At 40.4% G+C, this 19,331-nt stretch overlaps 3 protein-coding genes across 3 annotated transcripts; 2 read left to right on the forward strand and 1 right to left on the reverse strand.

Annotated features, from left to right (window-relative positions):
* Positions 1 to 286: 286 nt before the first annotated feature.
* Positions 287 to 9,184, reverse strand: sona (SON DNA and RNA binding protein a). Its single transcript, XM_083908442.1, has 10 exons — positions 9,065 to 9,184; positions 6,638 to 6,734; positions 6,311 to 6,518; positions 5,854 to 5,927; positions 3,969 to 5,753; positions 3,294 to 3,696; positions 2,590 to 3,107; positions 1,896 to 2,383; positions 1,698 to 1,790; positions 287 to 1,078 (listed from the first exon to the last, which is right to left on the reverse strand). Exons 2-9 carry the CDS (start codon positions 6,663 to 6,665, stop codon positions 1,716 to 1,718), a joined length of 3,579 nt encoding a protein of 1,192 aa, XP_083764568.1. The 5' UTR covers positions 6,666 to 6,734; positions 9,065 to 9,184; the 3' UTR covers positions 287 to 1,078; positions 1,698 to 1,715.
* A 986-nt stretch (positions 9,185 to 10,170) lies between these two features.
* On the forward strand, positions 10,171 to 13,677 carry ercc1 (excision repair cross-complementation group 1; the record flags this gene model as incomplete). Its single annotated transcript, XM_083909031.1, has 9 exons — positions 10,171 to 10,230; positions 10,607 to 11,050; positions 11,173 to 11,276; positions 11,441 to 11,540; positions 12,628 to 12,704; positions 13,008 to 13,107; positions 13,245 to 13,316; positions 13,397 to 13,465; positions 13,543 to 13,677. The coding sequence occupies 9 exons, from the start codon at positions 10,171 to 10,173 to the stop codon at positions 13,603 to 13,605; spliced, it is 1,089 nt and encodes a 362-aa protein (XP_083765157.1). The 3' UTR covers positions 13,606 to 13,677.
* A 708-nt stretch (positions 13,678 to 14,385) lies between these two features.
* prmt2 (protein arginine methyltransferase 2) lies at positions 14,386 to 18,999 on the forward strand (the record flags this gene model as incomplete). The annotated part of the gene is given in 10 exon segments (XM_083908443.1): positions 14,386 to 14,472; positions 15,379 to 15,432; positions 15,436 to 15,579; positions 15,944 to 16,105; positions 16,709 to 16,873; positions 17,013 to 17,188; positions 18,217 to 18,302; positions 18,305 to 18,351; positions 18,429 to 18,565; positions 18,813 to 18,999. Coding segments are annotated over 10 exon segments (1,245 nt in total).
* Between the last annotated feature and the right edge of the window lie 332 nt (positions 19,000 to 19,331).

A 19,331-nucleotide genomic window follows, 5' to 3' on the forward strand; every position in this document is an offset into this window, starting at 1 on the left:
GTTCTATGACAATGTAAACACCGAAACTACCAAAAGAAAGAGTAGACTCTCCTCTTTCATCAGACGTCATTGGCAGTGAACGGTTGTATTTGAATTGACGTCTATAGACGTCATTGGCAGCCATTGAGTTAACAGGTTTCACATTTTTTGTTCAAGTTGTAAATGGCACCACGGCCTCTCACTAGGTTCTGTGCATCCTAAACATTATATGGCATTTGGCAAAACACAGAACAATGCATGTTTTAAATCTACAGCAAATCATTTACTAGTGTAAAGATATCCCAAAAGAGCCCATATGAAAGACCGGTGTAAAGTTGCAAATTAGTTTGGTGAATCAACACCGAGGCCAGGAGTAACCGATGTGTTTGCAATGGAGGTGGTCATATTTATTTTCGCCAGAATTTAAACATTTATAAGCCAATGTATTGATTTATTAACCTGTATCAATACCAGATACAGCCTCGTCAACCATTATTAATCCTGGAGACCAAGACTCATGAAAACAAATAGCAAGTTTGGACCTACCAAAACAATGTCTTGCTTTATTTATTAGTAAAAACAGGGACTAAAGGTAACCAAGAGAATACAGCAGAACAAGGAAGCGATTTCCACTCAATGCAATCCTCAGCGTAAAAGCAAAAAAGTAAAACCAAGTGAGAGAAACTAATCTTTTACAAAAACACTTGAGCCACTCAGTTAGGTTGGTGTGTTTCCTCTTCAGCAACAAGAACTGCTTAAACAAGCAGCAACACTGAGGGGTTGCTAGTCAAAGTCAATATATACACACGTACACAGACCGACTGTACAGCCATAAAACTGAGCACACGTCAGACTGTCCAGTTTTCTCAGTGGTATCACAGGTTAGTCTGCCAGTCTTTAGCTCTCTCACGCAAGCAGAAATAAACTAGAGAGATGAGTGGGGCAGTGGCTTGTGCCAGTGTCGATAAAATAACTATAACGACTAGACTAGGGTGATCTTCTTCTTCATCATGGTGGTTGCCAAAGGTTACTGTGGAGGTAAGTCCTCCTGTAAAGCATTATATTTTTACATTTTCCTTCAGTCCTTTGCTGGGAGTGGCTGTGTGCAGAGACAAAGAGAAAAGAGTCAAAGTTTGAGCAGTTTGCCTAATTTGCGTCGGTCGATTAAGGGAAAGAAAATCGGGATTCATTACTGCAACTGATTATCTTCTATGAGATTGTCAACCGTCTATAGAACATGCAGAGGAACAATTACGTGGGGGTGAGAGGTGAAGGTATCATTTCCTTTAATTGCAGACATTAAGTACAGGTTAATCTTTCCAAAAACTATGCAAACAGCACACTGGTATAGTAAATGTTCAGTATCTTAGGAAAAACCAATAAAAACCAATAATCTAACGCATTAACCACAAAATTAGTGAACAAGTTTAAACATGAGAAATGCTTGAACGCAGTTATAGAGAGGTAACAATCACAACAGTTTTGAACTTGAAGGACAAAGCGTATCATCTCGAAGCAAGTAAGCAATTTAACTAATGGACCAGACAATAGATAATTATATTTTAGGTCTCTGATAAATTACTGAATTGATAAAAAATATATTATGGAAGGAAGAGGACAGTGTCCGGCTAAAGGGAAAGGTCATGCATTTTGTAATCAAACATAAACAGACTGGCTAAGAAAGAAAAGTAAAAAAAAAATAATAATAATAATTTTACCATAAGGGCTTGGTGCTTTTAACTTTCATCATCCGAGACATGGGGTTTAGCAATGGCCATCTCCTCTTTGCTATTTGCGATCATCTTACATTTCTGAAAAAACAAGAGAAAAACACATCAAGTAATTTGTTCTGGCTACAGTATGCACATCCTGAGTGGACAATCACTCTAGAATGCTTGCACGTTAACACAAATTACCTCAGTTAGCTCCTTGATGGTGTGTATGTTGGCCTGCTGAGTGACCTTCCTCTTTGCTTCTTCGATGTGGTCCAGGTTAAGGGCCGGCGCTGGTGGAGCGAGGCATGGTGGAGGCTTGTTAGTGATAGTAGGAAGTGGAGCAAGGGGGGGCATGGCCGCCAGGGCACCCATGTTGGTCAAGGCAGCGGTCATGGTAGCTGCCGTCATACTTGCCATAGCGGCACTCATGGTCATGTTTGACATGCTGGGCATTCCCGGAATACTGGGTAACCCCATTGGACCCAAGTTGGCCATATTCTGCATGCTGGGCATCCCCATGCCCATTGGGAGCGGTAAAGGTAGAGGTAAGGAGAGGGGGGTAGGAGATGGGGTGGGTAGAGGGAGCTGGAGGATGGCTTTTGGCCGAAGACTCTCAGGAATGGGAACCCCCGCTTTAGCACACATGGCAGCAGCATTAGCCTTAGCTATCTCCAGCAGCTGGTCCTTATCTGTGGAAAGGGAAGGCGGAAGAGATACGCAAGGGAGGCAGAGGACAATAGAGTACAAGGAGGGTACATGGAGAGGAAAAATTTAATATTAGATAGGTTAAAAACAAAGTAAAAGTAAAACCAATTGAAATAAATATTAACATATAATTGCTGATTATTAACTATTTCACGTGTGACTGTCATTGGTAATTATCTAGATGTTTTACCCAGTTCTGTAAGACGTGGAGGACTTTTGCTGGTGCTGCGTCGTGTCCGTGACCCTGAGCGACGCTGTTTTCGAAGAATAAGAACTGGAGAATGGCTGGGTTCCCTCTTCCACCGGTCTCTTCTATCAAACGAGCGGCTACGAAACACTGGACGCCGCCCTCTACCCCTCGACCTGGACCTGCGCCTGCGATCAGGAGTACGAGACCTAGACCGCCTGCTTCGGTCTCCTGACCTGGACCTTTTCCTTCGCCCTGCGGAGCGGCTCTTGGAACGCTTGTTCCTGTCTGTAGACTTTGACCTTCTCCTCCCTCGAGTGTTTGGTGAACGGGTTCGGGATCGTCTTTTGCGGGCTGGACTCCGAGACTTGGACCGACGTACTTTGGTTCGTGGCTTGGAGTGCAACTGTTTGCGCCTTGGAGCAGAGCGTGACCGCCTCCTTCGAGCAGGAGATTTAGACCGGCGTTTCTTCCTTTCTGATGGAGAGACTGATTCCCTTTTTCTCAAAGGAGACTTTGACCTAAAAAAAAAAATTAATTAGACTGATAAATACCTGTACACAACAATTTAAACAAAAGGCACAATGTACTAGAGTACCCAGTTACAATTATTAATGCAGCATGATGTTACTTTGGGTCTAGCATTTAAATAACTACTTACTACCAAATAATTACACATTCAAGCTTTTCCGATTCACACAACGAACCTGGATTGCTTCCTTCTAGATTTTGATTTCGATGTTGACCGTCGAGGCGATGAAGTCGAGCGTGAAAGTTTCCTGCGATCCATAGGTGACGGTGACTTGGACAGCTGCTTCTTCTGCACTTCTGGAGATGCTGAAACTGAGGAGCTGCTATGGCGTTTCGATATACTTTTAACTGGAGAGGAAGGATCCCCTTCTTCACCTGAGCCTCCAGAACAGTCTGACCCATCTGGGTTAGGCTCTTGGGAAACAGACCTGGACCTGGAAACTTCTTGTTCGTTAGATGAGCTTGGTGGCTCACTCTGCACCATGTCATGGTTAGGTGAAGGCTGCTCCAGAATTTTAATAGGGGAGCTCTCTGCTTGAGCATTGGACACGTCAGCAGAGGGCATGGGTTTCCAACTACCTGTGAGGTACATATTAGACATGACTTTAATAAAGGGTAGGGTATTTAAAATCTTCACAGTCAAGCAAATCACTAATATTCGACAATTAGACAATTATAGGAACAAACCTTTATGTGTTTTAGTATTGTATTATTATAATAATTGTTCCTGTTTTTACATTTAGTTATTCTGAATCCCACACAATGTCCATTTTTGCAGTACTGGTGTATATACAGCAAAATGACAGTTTTATTTGACTTCAACAAAAATATGGGAGTGAAAATAGTATGACCTGTTGCAGCTGAAATTCCTCCACTTTCTTCAGCCGTCTCATTTCCTTTGGGAGAAAGAGGAATCTTCTCTTTTACAGGTGATAAAGATGCGGATCTTGCTGGGGAGGAGCTTTCAGACTGCCCATCACTTGACTCAGACCTGGATCTGTTCAAGCCCGCAGAGATGGATTTAGACTTGGACCTTCTTACAATCTTTATGGGAGATTTAGATGTCTTCTTATCATGTGGTGAGAATGACTTTGACCGGTGCCTTCGAGGCAGTGAGCGGGATTTAGAGCGCTTGCAAGGCCTTGGAGAACGCGTTCTTCTGGCAGGCGATTGAGAGCGCTTTCTGACTGGCGTCCTGGATTTAGACCTCTGTCGGGGGGGTGGGGTTCTGGATTTGGTCCGTTTGCGGGGGCTTCTGGTTCTGGAGCGACGGTTGCGCTTAGAGATCCCAGTGGACCTTGATCGAGTCCGTCTGCTCCTACGAATTGATCGGGAGCGTGAGCGACGGGATCTGGGGGGTGGTGACCTTCTACGCCGAGACAAGGATCGACTCCTTGAGCGCCTGCCTCCTGCCCGTCTTGCTGATGTCCGTGACCTGGAGCGACGAACAGGCCTTCGAGATCTAGAGTGGGAACGGCGAGTTCTATTGATGGAACGTGACCGCGAACGCCTGCCAACTGCACCAACTCGTTTGGGTGAGCGGGTCCTGGAGCTCCTTGCACCTCTGTTGGAACGTGACTCCGACCTACGACCTCTTCTTGGAGACCGAGAAAAAGAGGGGGACCTGCGGCCACCACGTTTAGGAGATCGCGACACCTTTCTTTTAGGAGACGGGGAACGACATCGCTTTGGGGAAAGAGATGGGGAATTTTTCCGACGTTTAGGAGACCTGGACTTCCTCGGAGAATGTGGCACCTTCTTCTTGGGTGTGAGAGAGCGAGAAATGGATCGGGAACGACAAGGAGCTCTCTTTGAAGACTTTGGCGATGGGGAGAGTGACTTTCTTCTAGACTTAGGTGACGGAGAGCAAGACATCTGCTGGCTCTTTAAAGGAGTTATAGACTCCTTTGTTGTTGCTGCTGTCTGACCACTAGACTGCTGTCGAATGGGACTAGGTGTTGGTGATCGACTATGGCTCGACCGGGACCTCTTAATGTCTAGGCCACTGGGAGGGGAAGGAGACGTGGACTTGGGTGTATCATTCTCCTTGACGTTTGCCTTCTGAACTGAATTGGCCTGGTCTTTCAGGCCTAAGTCATCTCTTGAGGTAGCACCTTCTTGTTTCGGGATGATGTCGGGTAGTTCCTGAGCATGACTGAATGCACCATCGACATGGCTAACCTCCGTTTTGATTTTAACTGTCTCTGTCAAATGTATGTCATCCTGATCAGCAGAGGGCGACCTCCTATCATTCTCTGATCCATTGGTGTTACTGCCCTTGCCTCCCGTTGGGGATACATCTATATTTGCAGTCTCCTCTTTCTTCACTCCAAGCAGTTCTGGTGTCTGCATGACAATGGGAATCCCCTTCTCATCACCTCGTTTGTTTTTTGAAACCACTTTAGTAACTGGTTCTTGCAGGTCAGATGCTGCGGCTGGAGAGTATTTACCATCACCAGCTCCTTGGCCTCCTTCACCTTCGGACTCAGAAACTGAGGCTGAGCTGCTTTCAGATGCTGAGTGAGATGGGGATTTCTTTTCATGCTTTTCATCCTTCTTCTTTTTCTTTTTCTTCTTCTTGGCAGCATGCCTTTTGTGTTTTTTAGACTTTGCATCTCCCTCTGTGTCCATACGATCTAAGAAATTAAATGATGGTAAAAAATAATAATAATAATCAAATAACAGCAGAAAGAACACCTTTCGTGTGGCTTATTTTTATGAGCGACAATTTCCTACCTGTTATTACATTCCTTTTACTCTCCTCCTTAAGTACAATGGGGTCTCCAGGTCCAGAAGCTGCCAATCTTGTACTAAAAGTACAAGGAATGTTTACAAAATATAAGTTTGCAGTATAAAATTCAAGTACCAAGTACAAAGCATATGTCTAGCACATGTTTAATTTGGGTGAGCTACAGAATCTTATCTGAGAATAGAAAACACTCCACAGCACCTGGTGGCTTTTTCCAGACAAACTTGTATTTAACTATTATAGATCGTTACTATCCAAATAAACATAAAATCAAATGACAATGTGATAAAAACAAAAACTGTGTGCAAGAGAAATACGACATTTTGACTATGAACTGTTCCATACCTTATTAAATTCATACAAAAAACTGAATTCAACTATCAACTTTTAGACTACAGTGTTTTTGTACTATTCATTGAACTAGTCATATCAAGTTTTCCTGACCTGGCTCTGGTAGTCCGCAGAGGTTTTGACAGAGGTGGTGGTTCTACGTCGGAATCGGCAGCAGATTCTGAACTGCTTTCCTTTTCCCCCTTCCTCTTCTTCTTCTTCTTTTTGCTCTTGTGTTTTCTGTGTTTCTTGTTTTTCTTATGGGGTGGCTCATTTTCTTCCTTGGCATTCATGTCATCTTTATCAAGTGCCTCATCCTCACCTGCGTGGAGTTTTCAGATTACATCAATATTTGACAAAGTCGTGTCATTTTCAATGACACTGATTTGTACAAATTAAATGTGTTATGACAGATTTCTGTATGTACTGTCAATCGCTCACCTGATGGGATGTCCACTGCATATTCCATTGCGCAGATGTCCCTGACTTCCTTTAAGACCTTCTTATTGTCAATGTTTTGTTGCTTCCTCAATCAACACTGGAAATGGAAAAATACTTTTTAAACGGTGTACATGATGGTCTTGATTGTCAACAGTTACTACAAACACTTCCTCAAATTATATGCAAGGGTGAGTATTGAGAATTATTTATTTTAAATTGATCATCTCTACCGGAGCCAAATAAATGGGCAGCCAATTTACCATCAGTATATAAATGTTAATTAATTTATTTATTTTTTTATTTAATAGTTACAGAGATTTGGTAGACAATATTAGAAACATAACTCTGTAGCACAAACTTCAAGAACCGCATGGAGCTTGATTATAACCTCTGTAGTTCCAACAAAATCAATAATTTGTACCATTTTAGATCATGGTGCTGAAATTTTTTTTGATTACTTCTAGGACTTTCCTTTATGTCCCTGACCATCAAGGCCTTACTACTGCCATTAAAAAAACAAGTCATATAACAGAACGAATTTTAGTTTAGGGCTAAATAATTAATACAAATTTAAATAAAATCACAATATGACTTAATGCAATATTTATTCAAGCCCAAATGTGTATTGAAATACCACTTTTAGATGACCTATACGTCATATTCTACAGACAAATCACACAGAAGTCGCACACAGTAGTCATATTAATTTGTGAAATTATGTAAAAACAACCATTCCCTCCAATTTTGTAAATGGTAACGCAATCAGAATTCCATTCAAAATAATAGCAATCACATGTTTATTCAAAACCATTAGGCCCGATTTTAGTTAAATACATTTACCCCATTGTGGTTTCAATAGAGGAGCATTTTAGTTCTTCTGATTAAATACAGTTTGACTGTTGCTGATTCATCTGTTGGTTATTGATTAGTTGTAGGGCTGGACGATTTTGAAAAAATATCTAATTGTGATTATTTTGACAGGAAATGCGACATGATCCGGGAATGGTTATTTTTACATCATTATTCTCATTTTCATAAAAAGAAAAAAAACATAATTAAAATGATTCATGTGTGATATTTGTGCAGCTCTGTGAGAAACAAAGATGCTCTCTTAAGTATGTAGAATAAGATGGAATATGGATGGAAGTGGTATAATAATTCATCTGAAATGACATTTTGACACACACATATTGGCTTGAACAAATATTGTGTCACCTGTGATTTGAAAATTGCAGTAAGCAACAATAAAAAAAATTGTGAAATGGTAAGGTTTCACTTAAAAATAAAAATAAAACATAAATTATTACATATCTGAAGCCGATTTTATTGATTCTGAACGGGTTGCAAAAAAACTTTGTAGTCGATCAATAACCAATTAATACATTTTTGCAACATATTGATACATAGTTACAAAAGTAGTGTAGTCAGAAGTGGGGGGAGGACATCTACCACATATTATATGATGTTATAAGCAAACGAGCAGTTATAGTTTATGGAATTTCGGTAAGACTACAGTGATGATGGGTGGCTCACACAAACAGATTGCACAAATACATGGACATAAACGTATCACAACCAATCAGAGCTGTACACAATATTTTAATGCGAGACCTTTGCATGCCTGAAGACAGTATTCGACCTACAGTTGTATAGCCCATACAGGACCAACGCGGAAAAAAAAAATCAACCGCCGGTAGAAGAACTGCAATAAAGGGACAAACTAATCAAATGACCAATAAGCGTGATTTATATTATATATGTCTAGTATTATCGACAGTATCATATGTATTAATAATAAATACAAAAAAACAGGTGTAATTATTTAACTTACACAGCCAGTGGACATTTGTCGCCTCCGTTCATGCTAATGCTTAACACAAGTATGGCTGCTAACATATATATATTCCATGTAATGCTAATTAAGTTGGGCTCTATGCTGCGGGTACATTATGTTCCAGTGTTTACTTGAATCAAACGATTGCCCATATGTCGACTGAATGATGCGCGACATATAGAAACAACGTGGAGGAAAGTTTAAGCAACAATGGAGAGTTCGATGACACGTTAGATAACGACGAGCACCGCCGGGCCTGCACTTCCACAGCTCGCGTTAGCAGCCATTCACAGATCCCCGCAGCATTAGCTAGCAAGCGCTAGCTTAAGTTGATATTTCAATGACTGGAAGATATACTTGTAAGGTCGCTCCACTGCAACTTTCTTATTATACACGCTTACTAGTTTTGAAACGCTTATATTTCTGCCAGCATGCAGCGGCCTCGTTGTGCGGCTCGGATATAACCGCTGGCTAAGTTAGCACACTTGTACCTATTTAAGTAACTCGTTCTCCAAAACATGGAGCCGCTGCTTCTTTCACCAAAGCAAGTTAGTTTGCTCACCACGGCTGATGATTCCGTGTAAGAAACTTACCCAGAGTATGATTCGTGGTTGCAGTATCGTTAAATAAAATTCCAGATGACGGTGCTTCAACAATGTGCGCGTCCAAACAATCGCTGCATATGATAACGTTAGCAAAGCAACCGATCCGCCATGATGGGATGAGATTTCCCAACATGCATTGCAGCGCGGGTTGAATGGCGGCGTCACGGTCTCCCAGGTAACGCCGCTCCATGGATCAACTGAGGCAAATTTCACGATCGCCGTGACCCATCCTTAAATTTCTCTTATCCGAATCAGAAAACTTTATTGTTTGTCGTAACAGAAAATCTTCTTTAGAGGGGCTCTACCATAATGGGCTCTACACACAACACGCACAGCAATACACTTCCGTAATGGGACACAGTGTGTGAATATTTCTAAAAACAAGTAATAAAAGTATTAGACGTTTAAGGAATTTTAGAAAGGAGGATAAAAGACATAATAATATTAATAGTCATAATAATACATTATATTTGAAGGCACCTTTCACGGCATTCAAGCACACCATACACAATCATGAATATGTGAAATTTGATACTGTACATGTTTTTTTTATTATTTTTTATTTTAGTATAGTAAAAAAAAGTGTGATTTTTCATTATTACTAGTGCAGTACTTATACATGTCATCATTTCTGTATTGGCACAACTGTCTTTTGGCATGTAGAAATGGCTCATTTAGTAATATATTAGTAGCAGTTCTACAGTATTGCACACACTGGTGCCATTAGTAAGTTTAAGGCCTGTCAAGCAAACCGTTGGACGTTAATGTTTCCATTTTTGTTTCGTAATAAGCCTATATGTTTGGTTTGTATACTTTTTAAACCCTCTCTGGTGTTTATTATCTTTTATATGTTTTCCTTCCAGTGTTGGGAGTCTAAAAAGCATTATGAAATTGTAATAAATGTCATCATTGTAACATAATCCGATGTGTTCTTAGCCTTGAGTGGCGATATTTAGTCGTTTGTTTACGTTTGTAGAGATGGTGCTTTTAATTTGAAGGAGGGCTACCGGACGTGTCATAAGGCTACGGGTGTCCTGAGCGGGAGTCTTTCGGTGCTATTTGTTTATTCGAAAAGCATTTATTAGTTGACCGACATGAGTAAAAAATTTAACATCAACCTGGACGATACTGCGTTCATTAAAGAAAGAACACCGGTCAGTATTTCCTTTGAATTGAGTGGTAGCATAGGCATGGCTAGCAGTAGCCGGCTAGCTAACTAACGCCCCTTTGTTGTAAAGTTGTAAGTGGACCAACTTAACAACGTGAAGTGTTGACCTGAATAGCTTCCTGACAACACGAGTGATCGATGCTATTCACTTATTTAACTACTGTATCATTCTTCATAAACCATTCTACTCTGTAATTTAACTTCCTGTGTAACGTATGTGTTCAGTGGTGTCATGTTCCTATGCTTTTGTGTGTATAAATACAAAGAGTAGTGGGACAACTGCACAGTTAATATCCTTGTGTGTATATAGTATATGAGCATACTTGGCCAACAAAGCTGATTCTGATGTCATTTTATTTCAGCCAAAGCGGCAATTTCTGTCGTCATCCAAAGGACAAGTCACCCCAGCCTCATCTGCGTCTTCTGCAAAGCCTGCTCCTGTGTCAGTGGACCAGCCCTTGTCCTATGCACAATATATTGTCCAGAGTAAAACCGGTGTGGCTGCTGCTGCTGCACACAAGAGAGAGCCTCCTCCACCTAAACTTCCCAGGTCTGATGGTACTGACGGTACCAGTCTGAAAGAATCTGAGTCGGGTTCAATTTCATCTGCCACAGATGGATGTGAAGCAGTTCAGGACTGTACCAAAGGGATTGAAAGTGGATCGAAAGCGGTTCAGAAGACTGAGGAAACTCAGGTGGTTGGCACAGACCAAACTGTGGTTAACTGTCAAAGGTCAGATGCAGGCCTCAGCCTAGGTCCTAAACCAGTGGGTTCTGGGAGCAGCATTATCGTCAGTAGCCGACAGGTATCCCTCTGAAATTTAATTTGAGTTTGATTGTTTGTTATTCTCCACAGTGACAACTGCCCATGAATTTCATGTGTAATTTGTAAAGATATACACTTTCACTTGTTTGTTTTTACATACAGAGGGGAAATCCCATTTTGAAGTTTGTGAGGAGTGTCCCCTGGGAGTTTGGAGATGTTGTGCCAGATTATGTCTTGGGACAGACGACATGTGCTCTCTTCCTCAGGTGGGTTTCTTAATGCCTTAGGAAAAGCATGTTGTGAGCGCAAGAGATGTTTGCATGTTTTAAATATTGTGTTTTGTTTATATTTGTTAAACAAAAGTGGCTGTGCACTTTAAAACATTTTTAAAAGATATATCTTTCTCTTTTGTGTCTGTTTTGGCTTGAAGTTTGCGGTATCACAACCTCAACCCAAACTATATACATGACCGTTTGAAGCAGCTTGGACAGACATTCACGCTGCGAGTTTTACTGGTGCAAGTAGATGTGGTAAGTAGGAAAAGTATTTTGTAAAACTGATCTTTTTACACTGACAAGTTATACATCCCTCACCATGTATGAACGTGCTATGTTTTGCAAATATTTATGTTTTTTATTCCTTTGTTGTTGGTGTTAATTTTCCTTTTAAAATACTGGAGCAGATCAAGACACATTGCCGCTCATTGTATGTTGCACGTCAAATATTTTAACAAACCACAACATCATTAAACATGGGCTTTAATGTAACCCACCCACTCTGAACTATTATCTACTGTATCTTGTATACATGCATGTACAGTATATTTGGCCTAAAGCAAGGGTGTCAAACTCATTTTCACTGAGGGCCACATCAGCATAATTGCAACTCAAAGGTCCAGATGTAACTGTAAGACAGAATAAATGTAACTTAATGCAAACGCACCCTCAGAAAAAGACTTTGAAGCATGAGTGATTTCTTCAGCCACAATAAAGCTAGCTTTTACCGCTGCATCGTTTTTGGTTATGGCTTTTGTGAACACATTCTGCTGCGATCGCAGTTTGCCTTTTAATTCTTTGACAATTTGTTGTTTTTCTTGAAGGCTAACTTTGGCATACTTGGCATCTTGTTTGGTGTCAAAATGCCGACGTAGATTGTAGTCTTTGACGACCGACACCGCCTCATAACACAAAAGACATACCGGTTTTTCTCCTTGAAGCACAAACATGTATTCGCCTTCCCATCTTTCTTGAAACTGCCTTCCATCTGCATCAATCTTTCTCTTCATTGACATTTTGGGATCATTAGTGGATATTTCAATCTCAATTTAATACGTTGCAGGATGCATATGATACACTGCAAACTAGCGGCGGGATGCCGTGACTTCACAGTAACACATTCGCCATGCATTGCGGGGAAATCTAGTTTATGGTCAACACACGCCTTAAAGCAGCATAGACCTCGCAGGCCACATAAAATGATATGGCGGGCAACATTTGGCCCCTGGGCCTTGAGTTAGACACATGTGGCCTAAAGGATGTCATTTTAACTCTACTTTAAGTGTAACATGCAGTTGGAGGGGTCTTTATTTAAGACATTGGCATTGGCTTATCATTACAGAAAGATCCTCACCATACATTGAAGGAGCTGGCTCGCATTTGCATCATGGCTGACTGCACTCTCATCTTGGCTTGGAGGTAAAACAGATTACCAGCAATACTGGTAAGCTGGTTAGGACAGAGAATGAAAAGTGTGTATTAGAAAAATGCATTAATGCTGTGATTTGTAGATGAGATGGCTTTTTTTAAATTATTATTACTAAGTCTTACCATTTTAAGTAATATAGTTATTACTTACGTTCATTATTACATCATTAGTAGGTTTATTCCAGCCAGAATCAGCAGTTGGACTAATGTTTGCTTAATTCTAGCACATTTATTGTTACTGTTGCTCACACAGGGCTTGACAAATAAAATATTTTAATTCTGTCAATTTTACAGTCCAGAGGAGGCGGGACGGTATCTAGAAACATATAAGTCTTATGAAAAGAAACCAGCAGACGTGCTGAAGGAACAAGTTGAGAAAAACTATCTGTCAAAGGTAGGTGAATGCACAAATGTGATCATTTTCACAGTTTAGAAAATGACTCAAAGTGAAGTCACAGAAATTAGAGCCATAAAGTGTTTTTCAGGGTTTGAATAAAGCAATGCTGATCGGATTTTGGTGTATGTTTAAAGGTTACAGACTGCCTGACAACTGTTAAATCTGTAAACAAGACTGATGCCATTACTTTACTGTCCACTTTTTCGGTGAGTACCGCTCAATGAAGAACAGAGTTTTCTGTCCATTCACTGCTCTGCACAGCACACATTTTCTCCCTTTTTTACAGTCTATAGAAGGAATCATTAGTGCATCCAAGGAAGACCTTGTTCTCTGTCCAGGCCTAGGTCCACAAAAAGTAAGCAATAATGCATGAGCACAATGTGAAAATCCAGAAGGTAAAGGCTTTAACATCTTCACATGTTGTGCTCACAGGCGAGGCGACTCCATGATGTGCTGCACAAGCCATTCCTCAAGTCGAAAACAAAAGACAGCTGAGACCTCTGGCCAAATAAAGTCGGTCATCGCATTTAACGGACATGACAAACATGAGGATGCTGAACATCACCAACTGAGAATCAAGGATTGTGTCAAGGATTTAAAAAAAAAAAAAAACTCAGTTTTTAGTGGTTTTAAAATATGGAGTAATAAAAATGTATTGTATTGTTGAATTAATTTAATGAAAATTAACATTTTTATACTTCATGGTGTGCCTTGATTATGTATTGTTATTGTTATGTATAATAAATGAACCAACCCAGTACAAGAATAGTCAGCGAAAGCGTCTTGTGTGTGTATATTTTTATTATAAAAGAAAAATTATATCGTCAGAGTGAGACTTTTGGGCATACATTTAGCCTCTTGTGTGCTAATGATTGTAGTTTTTAAGTTAATGAATTAAAGCACGGTGATGCCTTTAAATGCTGCTCCGGAAATACGAAAGTATACTTGTCGTAACTTTGAGTGCTTAGTGGACTGTAGAGTTCGTTTAGCAGCTGCATACTACGACAACATTGCATCGAAACACTCTCCAACACACGGGCGCTGTACGAAACACAGCGTGATCTTATCAAGCTCCATTATGACCTCCATTTCGCACAGAACTACAACCACATTTTGTTTTTTCCGACAGCACTGAAGTCACGGTTATTCGGTCTGACGTCATAACCGGAAGTGAATGTTTTCCCGAGTTGTTGTGTTTCTGTTACGGCTCCGCTCACTCTTGTGTTTTGTTGTTTAATGTTTTAAACCGACTAAATGAAGAAAATAAAGTGAGTCATGCAGTCAGACAAAGAAGGAAGGGACTATGCGTGTCCTGAAGAATGTGTAGCTCTGTCCGACTTCACTGGAAGTGGCAGCGACCAGGTTAGTCCGACTCTGTCATTATTATTAACGGGACCGTATGTCACATTCACACTGGAGTTCACCACTTTGTTTTCTGTAGCTTCCTTGTCATGTGACTCACTGACTCGAAAACATAGGCAAATTTTATTTACACCGCACACAAACAGTCGACAACCTTTTAAAAATAAATATACTTACACATATGTTGTACAAATATTAGCTTCCTCGTCATGTGACCCCCTGAGTCCAATCCTATTATTACTCCAGACAAACAGCACACACCTCTTTTTGTATTGGATTTAATTTCTTTCATTTCATTAGAACATTACTTCATTTTTGTTCTTCCAATATCTTCCTTTTGGACTAGTTTATAACTTTGACTTAATTCATGTGTTTAGGGCTGCTCTGCTTGATTATATAGTGCAGCAGAATACATTTACCAGTAAAGTAAGATACTAATAAAAAACATGAATATAAAATATATTAGGAAAGTTTAGATATTAATATTGCATTTACATAATATCCACCTTCACTACAGAAAATCATGGCACATGATTATTGCACACATGTATTGCAAAGATTACAATAACACAGGCATGATGAGTAATGAAATAATAAAATATTAGAAGCTCTAAACTAAAGAGGTGTGCCTCGTGTTTGACTGGGGTAGTGATGTAGATTTGTATTCTTTTAGAGCAAGTTGATCGCATCATATATATGCAATTGAAATAAAATAACTATTTATTCAGCATATAAGAAGCACTGTGATCTAATAAACGATGTAGTACCGGTTCATGTAGGATTATAATAAAATGTAGCATTGGTTCACAGAGTAACAGGACATGGAAGCATTTGAGATATCTCTTTGATAGAATGTTCAAAGTCATGCATAATATAAACTATCAACATTTTGTTTTTGTCCATCAGCTTGCTTTCACTAGCGGGGACAAACTACTTGTGCATGACAAGCCCTCATCAGACTGATGGTGGGCAGAGCTACATGGGGTCATAGGTTATGCACCTGCAAGCTATCTGCGCCCTGTTGGAGCTGCTAAAGAGGGGGACGAGGAAACATGCCTGGAGGATCCACGGCAGGATGAAGAATACTTTGGCAGCTATAATACGCTGGTAAGAAACTTGACAGTGATGTAATGCTCCGCGTTGGATTCCTGTTGTAAGCAAGCTGCACACAGAAATGTTAGCACAACTGATCGATGGAGCTCTTAAGGTAGCCATGCTTTTCACAGTCAAATCCATCATGATGAACATTACTTTACTGATATTATCAGTGCGTGAGTGAGCCATGTGACCCTTCTTAACTTAATGATACACAAACTGTCACAAACTGAACTCCGCCTTTCGCCCTATGTCAGCTGAGATATGCACAGCACCCCCCGCGACCCTCCGGTGGAGGATAAAGCGGTAGATAAAGGATGAATGGATGGAAGACAATGATACAAATAACTTAATTTTGATATTTCCAATTATGCAGAGACTTCACTTGGAGATGTTGTCGGACAAGAGCCGCACTGAGGCCTACCGCCAGGTTATCTTCACTAACAGTGCTTCGCTGAGGAACAAGGTGGTTATGGACCTTGGCTGTGGAACTGGCATCATCAGCCTCTTCTGCGCTCAGCTGTCACAACCCGCAGTGGTAATATCAATAGTTTAGCAGCAAACACAGAGACCATTCTGTCTGAGAATTGTTCTGAATCAACCAAATTGCCATGAATTTGTTTATGTTTTGATGTGTTTTTTTCCTTTCTTTCTAATATACATACACACGTGTGTGTATATAATAATACTGTACACACACACAGACACATATATTTACACTGTGTGTGTATATATGTGTATTATTTTTATTGGTAGTAGTATTTTTTTCATCACACTGTAAGTATGATTGGATTATGAAGCGATACGTTCAAACAACATATTTTTTTGCCCCCTAGTCTGTTCTGAGGAGGCCCATTCAGTAATCTGTTCATGTATGTAAGTATAACTCAACTTCCAAATATATTATGTGAATGTGCATATGTCAATTCACGGCCAGAAGACGAGAGTTTTAGATATAACAGAAAAACAGTAAATCAGAGGAACATAACAAACTATTCAAAAATCAGACATAATATAATGTATATGTCTCACTAGTGAACCAGTACTCCCATCTACTGGACAGAGAGTGTTGCTACATGACATAAGGCAGCAGGATACAGTGTATACATGTTTTGTGTGTCCTAACCTTGTGGTGTTGCAGGTGTATGCTGTGGAAGCAAGTTCCATAGCGGAGTATACCAGACAGCTGGTGAAGCAGAACGACTGTGAAGAGGTGGTTACAGTGCTGCAGGGGCACGCTGAAGAGACTGAGCTACCTGTGCAGGTGGATGTCCTGGTATCTGAGTGGATGGGTAACTGCCTGCTGGTAATCATGATTCCACTGATAATAACTTACTGTATGAAGGGCATTGCATTATTATTATATAACTAGCTCCCATCTTGCTATTCTACTCTTAGCTCTGTGGCAGATTTAATATTCTAATATTTTATATTCACTGGTATAGTTTGAGTTCATGGTGGAGTCAGTCTTGCTGGCGCGGGACCGCTGGCTGAGAAAAGGGGGAGTGATGTGGCCTTCATCTGCAGCCCTCACCCTCGTGCCATGTCAGGCTGCCAGCTATTATGCAGAGAAAATGGCCTTCTGGGAGCAGCCATATGGCCTGGACTTCACCCTTCTTCAGTAAGAGCCATTTGTTTCCATTGAATATTACCCTAATTATGTGTCAAGATATCATTGTCGAAAACATAAATGTGCCATTCAAGCCAGTTGCACAAAAATAGATTAGTGTATCCCGTAATACATGCATATAAACATGCACATCTTTATTCATTCCAATATCTGCACAAATATTTCATGGTCTATAGTAATGTGTTGACCTTGTAAGTCAATATGAGTAATGAAAACATACAAATTAGAGTATCTGACTGTAGTTAAAGCAGACTGATGATGCTAATTGATTTTTTTAACCTTAAAAGTATTACATTTGGCGCAATATTATCTAAATGTCCTGTTACTACTATATCTCATGACCGTCATTAGCAAGCCATGAGATCATCATCATCATCATAAATCTTTATCATCTCATTAGGGGAAATTGGATTACAACTAAGCAAAGGACACATCAGCATAAAAGAGAAGTACACAATTCAACACTAAAGCCTTGGCAAAAAACTAAAAAATAACCCAGTTTTTTAACCAGGTATTAACCTAACAGAAGAGACCAGGGAAGTAGATTGTAATGGCTGGTATATCTGACAACAATGGACTTGTGATATACTCTTGTAACCTTGTATGATAAGTAGAGTGTGCAGAGAGCTACAGTGATGGACCAAACTAGATAGTAGATAAAACTAGATAGGACACAAACATATATCAACGTATCAACAGTGATCAATGAATCAAGCTTCTCCTAGTGCATGTTGTTGTTGATGTTCTTATTCTGCCTCTGTTTGGTCTTCCCGAACAGAAACAATGCAACATTTCTGTTACATCCTAAGGTTTTGTGCTATCATCAGTTTGAATTCAGAGAATACATTATTAATAATAAATATGTTCAACTTCACTAACGCAGAAACTCATAGCTGTTAAAGATCTGTTTGATTGCTTAATCTGTGCAAAGAGTTTCGTTTTTGAGTAATCAGAACGAGTTAGTGTGGCAGCAAACCGGTTTCCCCACCATTGTGTTGAATAACATGTTATGTGTGCAGGCCTTTGGCACAGAAGGAGTTCTTCACCAAACCCAAGTTCAGTCACCTGATTGAGCCCAGCGACTGCCTCAGTGCGCCCTGTGACATCTCACCCTGGATATGTACACTCTTGTAAGACTGAGCTACACCTTGCAAGTAGTTTTTTTATTTAATTTCTCAGGAAATGAATGTGGTTTCATTTCTCAGGAAATGAATGTGGTTTCATTTCTCAGGAAATGAAGGGTCAGTTTCATTTCTGTGTGGAAAGGTCTGGTGTGTTCCACCGATTCACTGCCTGGTTCACTGCTCATTTTGAAAGCCTTGAGACGGGAGGTGCAACAGTGGAGCTAAACACGGGACCGAACTCTGAGTATTAAACATAAAACTATTATTCACTCTCTTGTGCAGTTATGTCACGAAGAATAACAGTTTATTCACTGACAACAGTGCAGTTTTTACAGCCAATTAACACACAACTAAGTCCACCTAAAAGTCCTTAGTAGTTCATAAATGAGAACATTTGTGTCACTGTGTGCAAGCAGGAGTTGCTATACTCATGAATCTTAGTGTCTGCAAAATTCAAAAACAGTAACAAATACCTACATTTTTCTCTTCAGGCCGACACACTGGAAGCAGACGCTCTTCATGTTCGACAGTCCAGTCAGTGTGTATGAAGGAGACTCGATCAGGGGAAGCATCGTCCTGCCAAGGAACCCTATCTGGAGACGCCACATGATTGTTACCCTGCAGTGGAACATCAACAGCAGCAAAGAGGAGACTGACGACTGCCAGGCAAACATTTAAACCTTCACTTTATTCACCTAAATTAACAATTCATCTATAATGACATCATTTTTTTTAGCACTGTGGGTACATTTTGTTCATGCAGTGTGACTGTTACATGCATGCACCACCCAAGAGTCCTCACTTTATCTTTAGAGACCTTACTTTGTTTTTTGTATTTGTGTCCATAGGTTAGGACAAAGAGTTTCCCCATGTGGAGGTGAAAGGCTCACAAAGTGTCTCATCAATGGTGGAGATCCACTGAAAATCAGTCTTACACATCCTCTGTGAGGATAAGGGTGGGTGTGAAGTATCAGCTGTGAGCTGCTGCTGCCCGGTGATGAAACGTGACC

Source organism: Microchirus variegatus (genome assembly GCF_963457635.1).
Source record: "Microchirus variegatus genome assembly, chromosome: 22".
NCBI lineage: Eukaryota > Metazoa > Chordata > Actinopteri > Pleuronectiformes > Soleidae > Microchirus > Microchirus variegatus.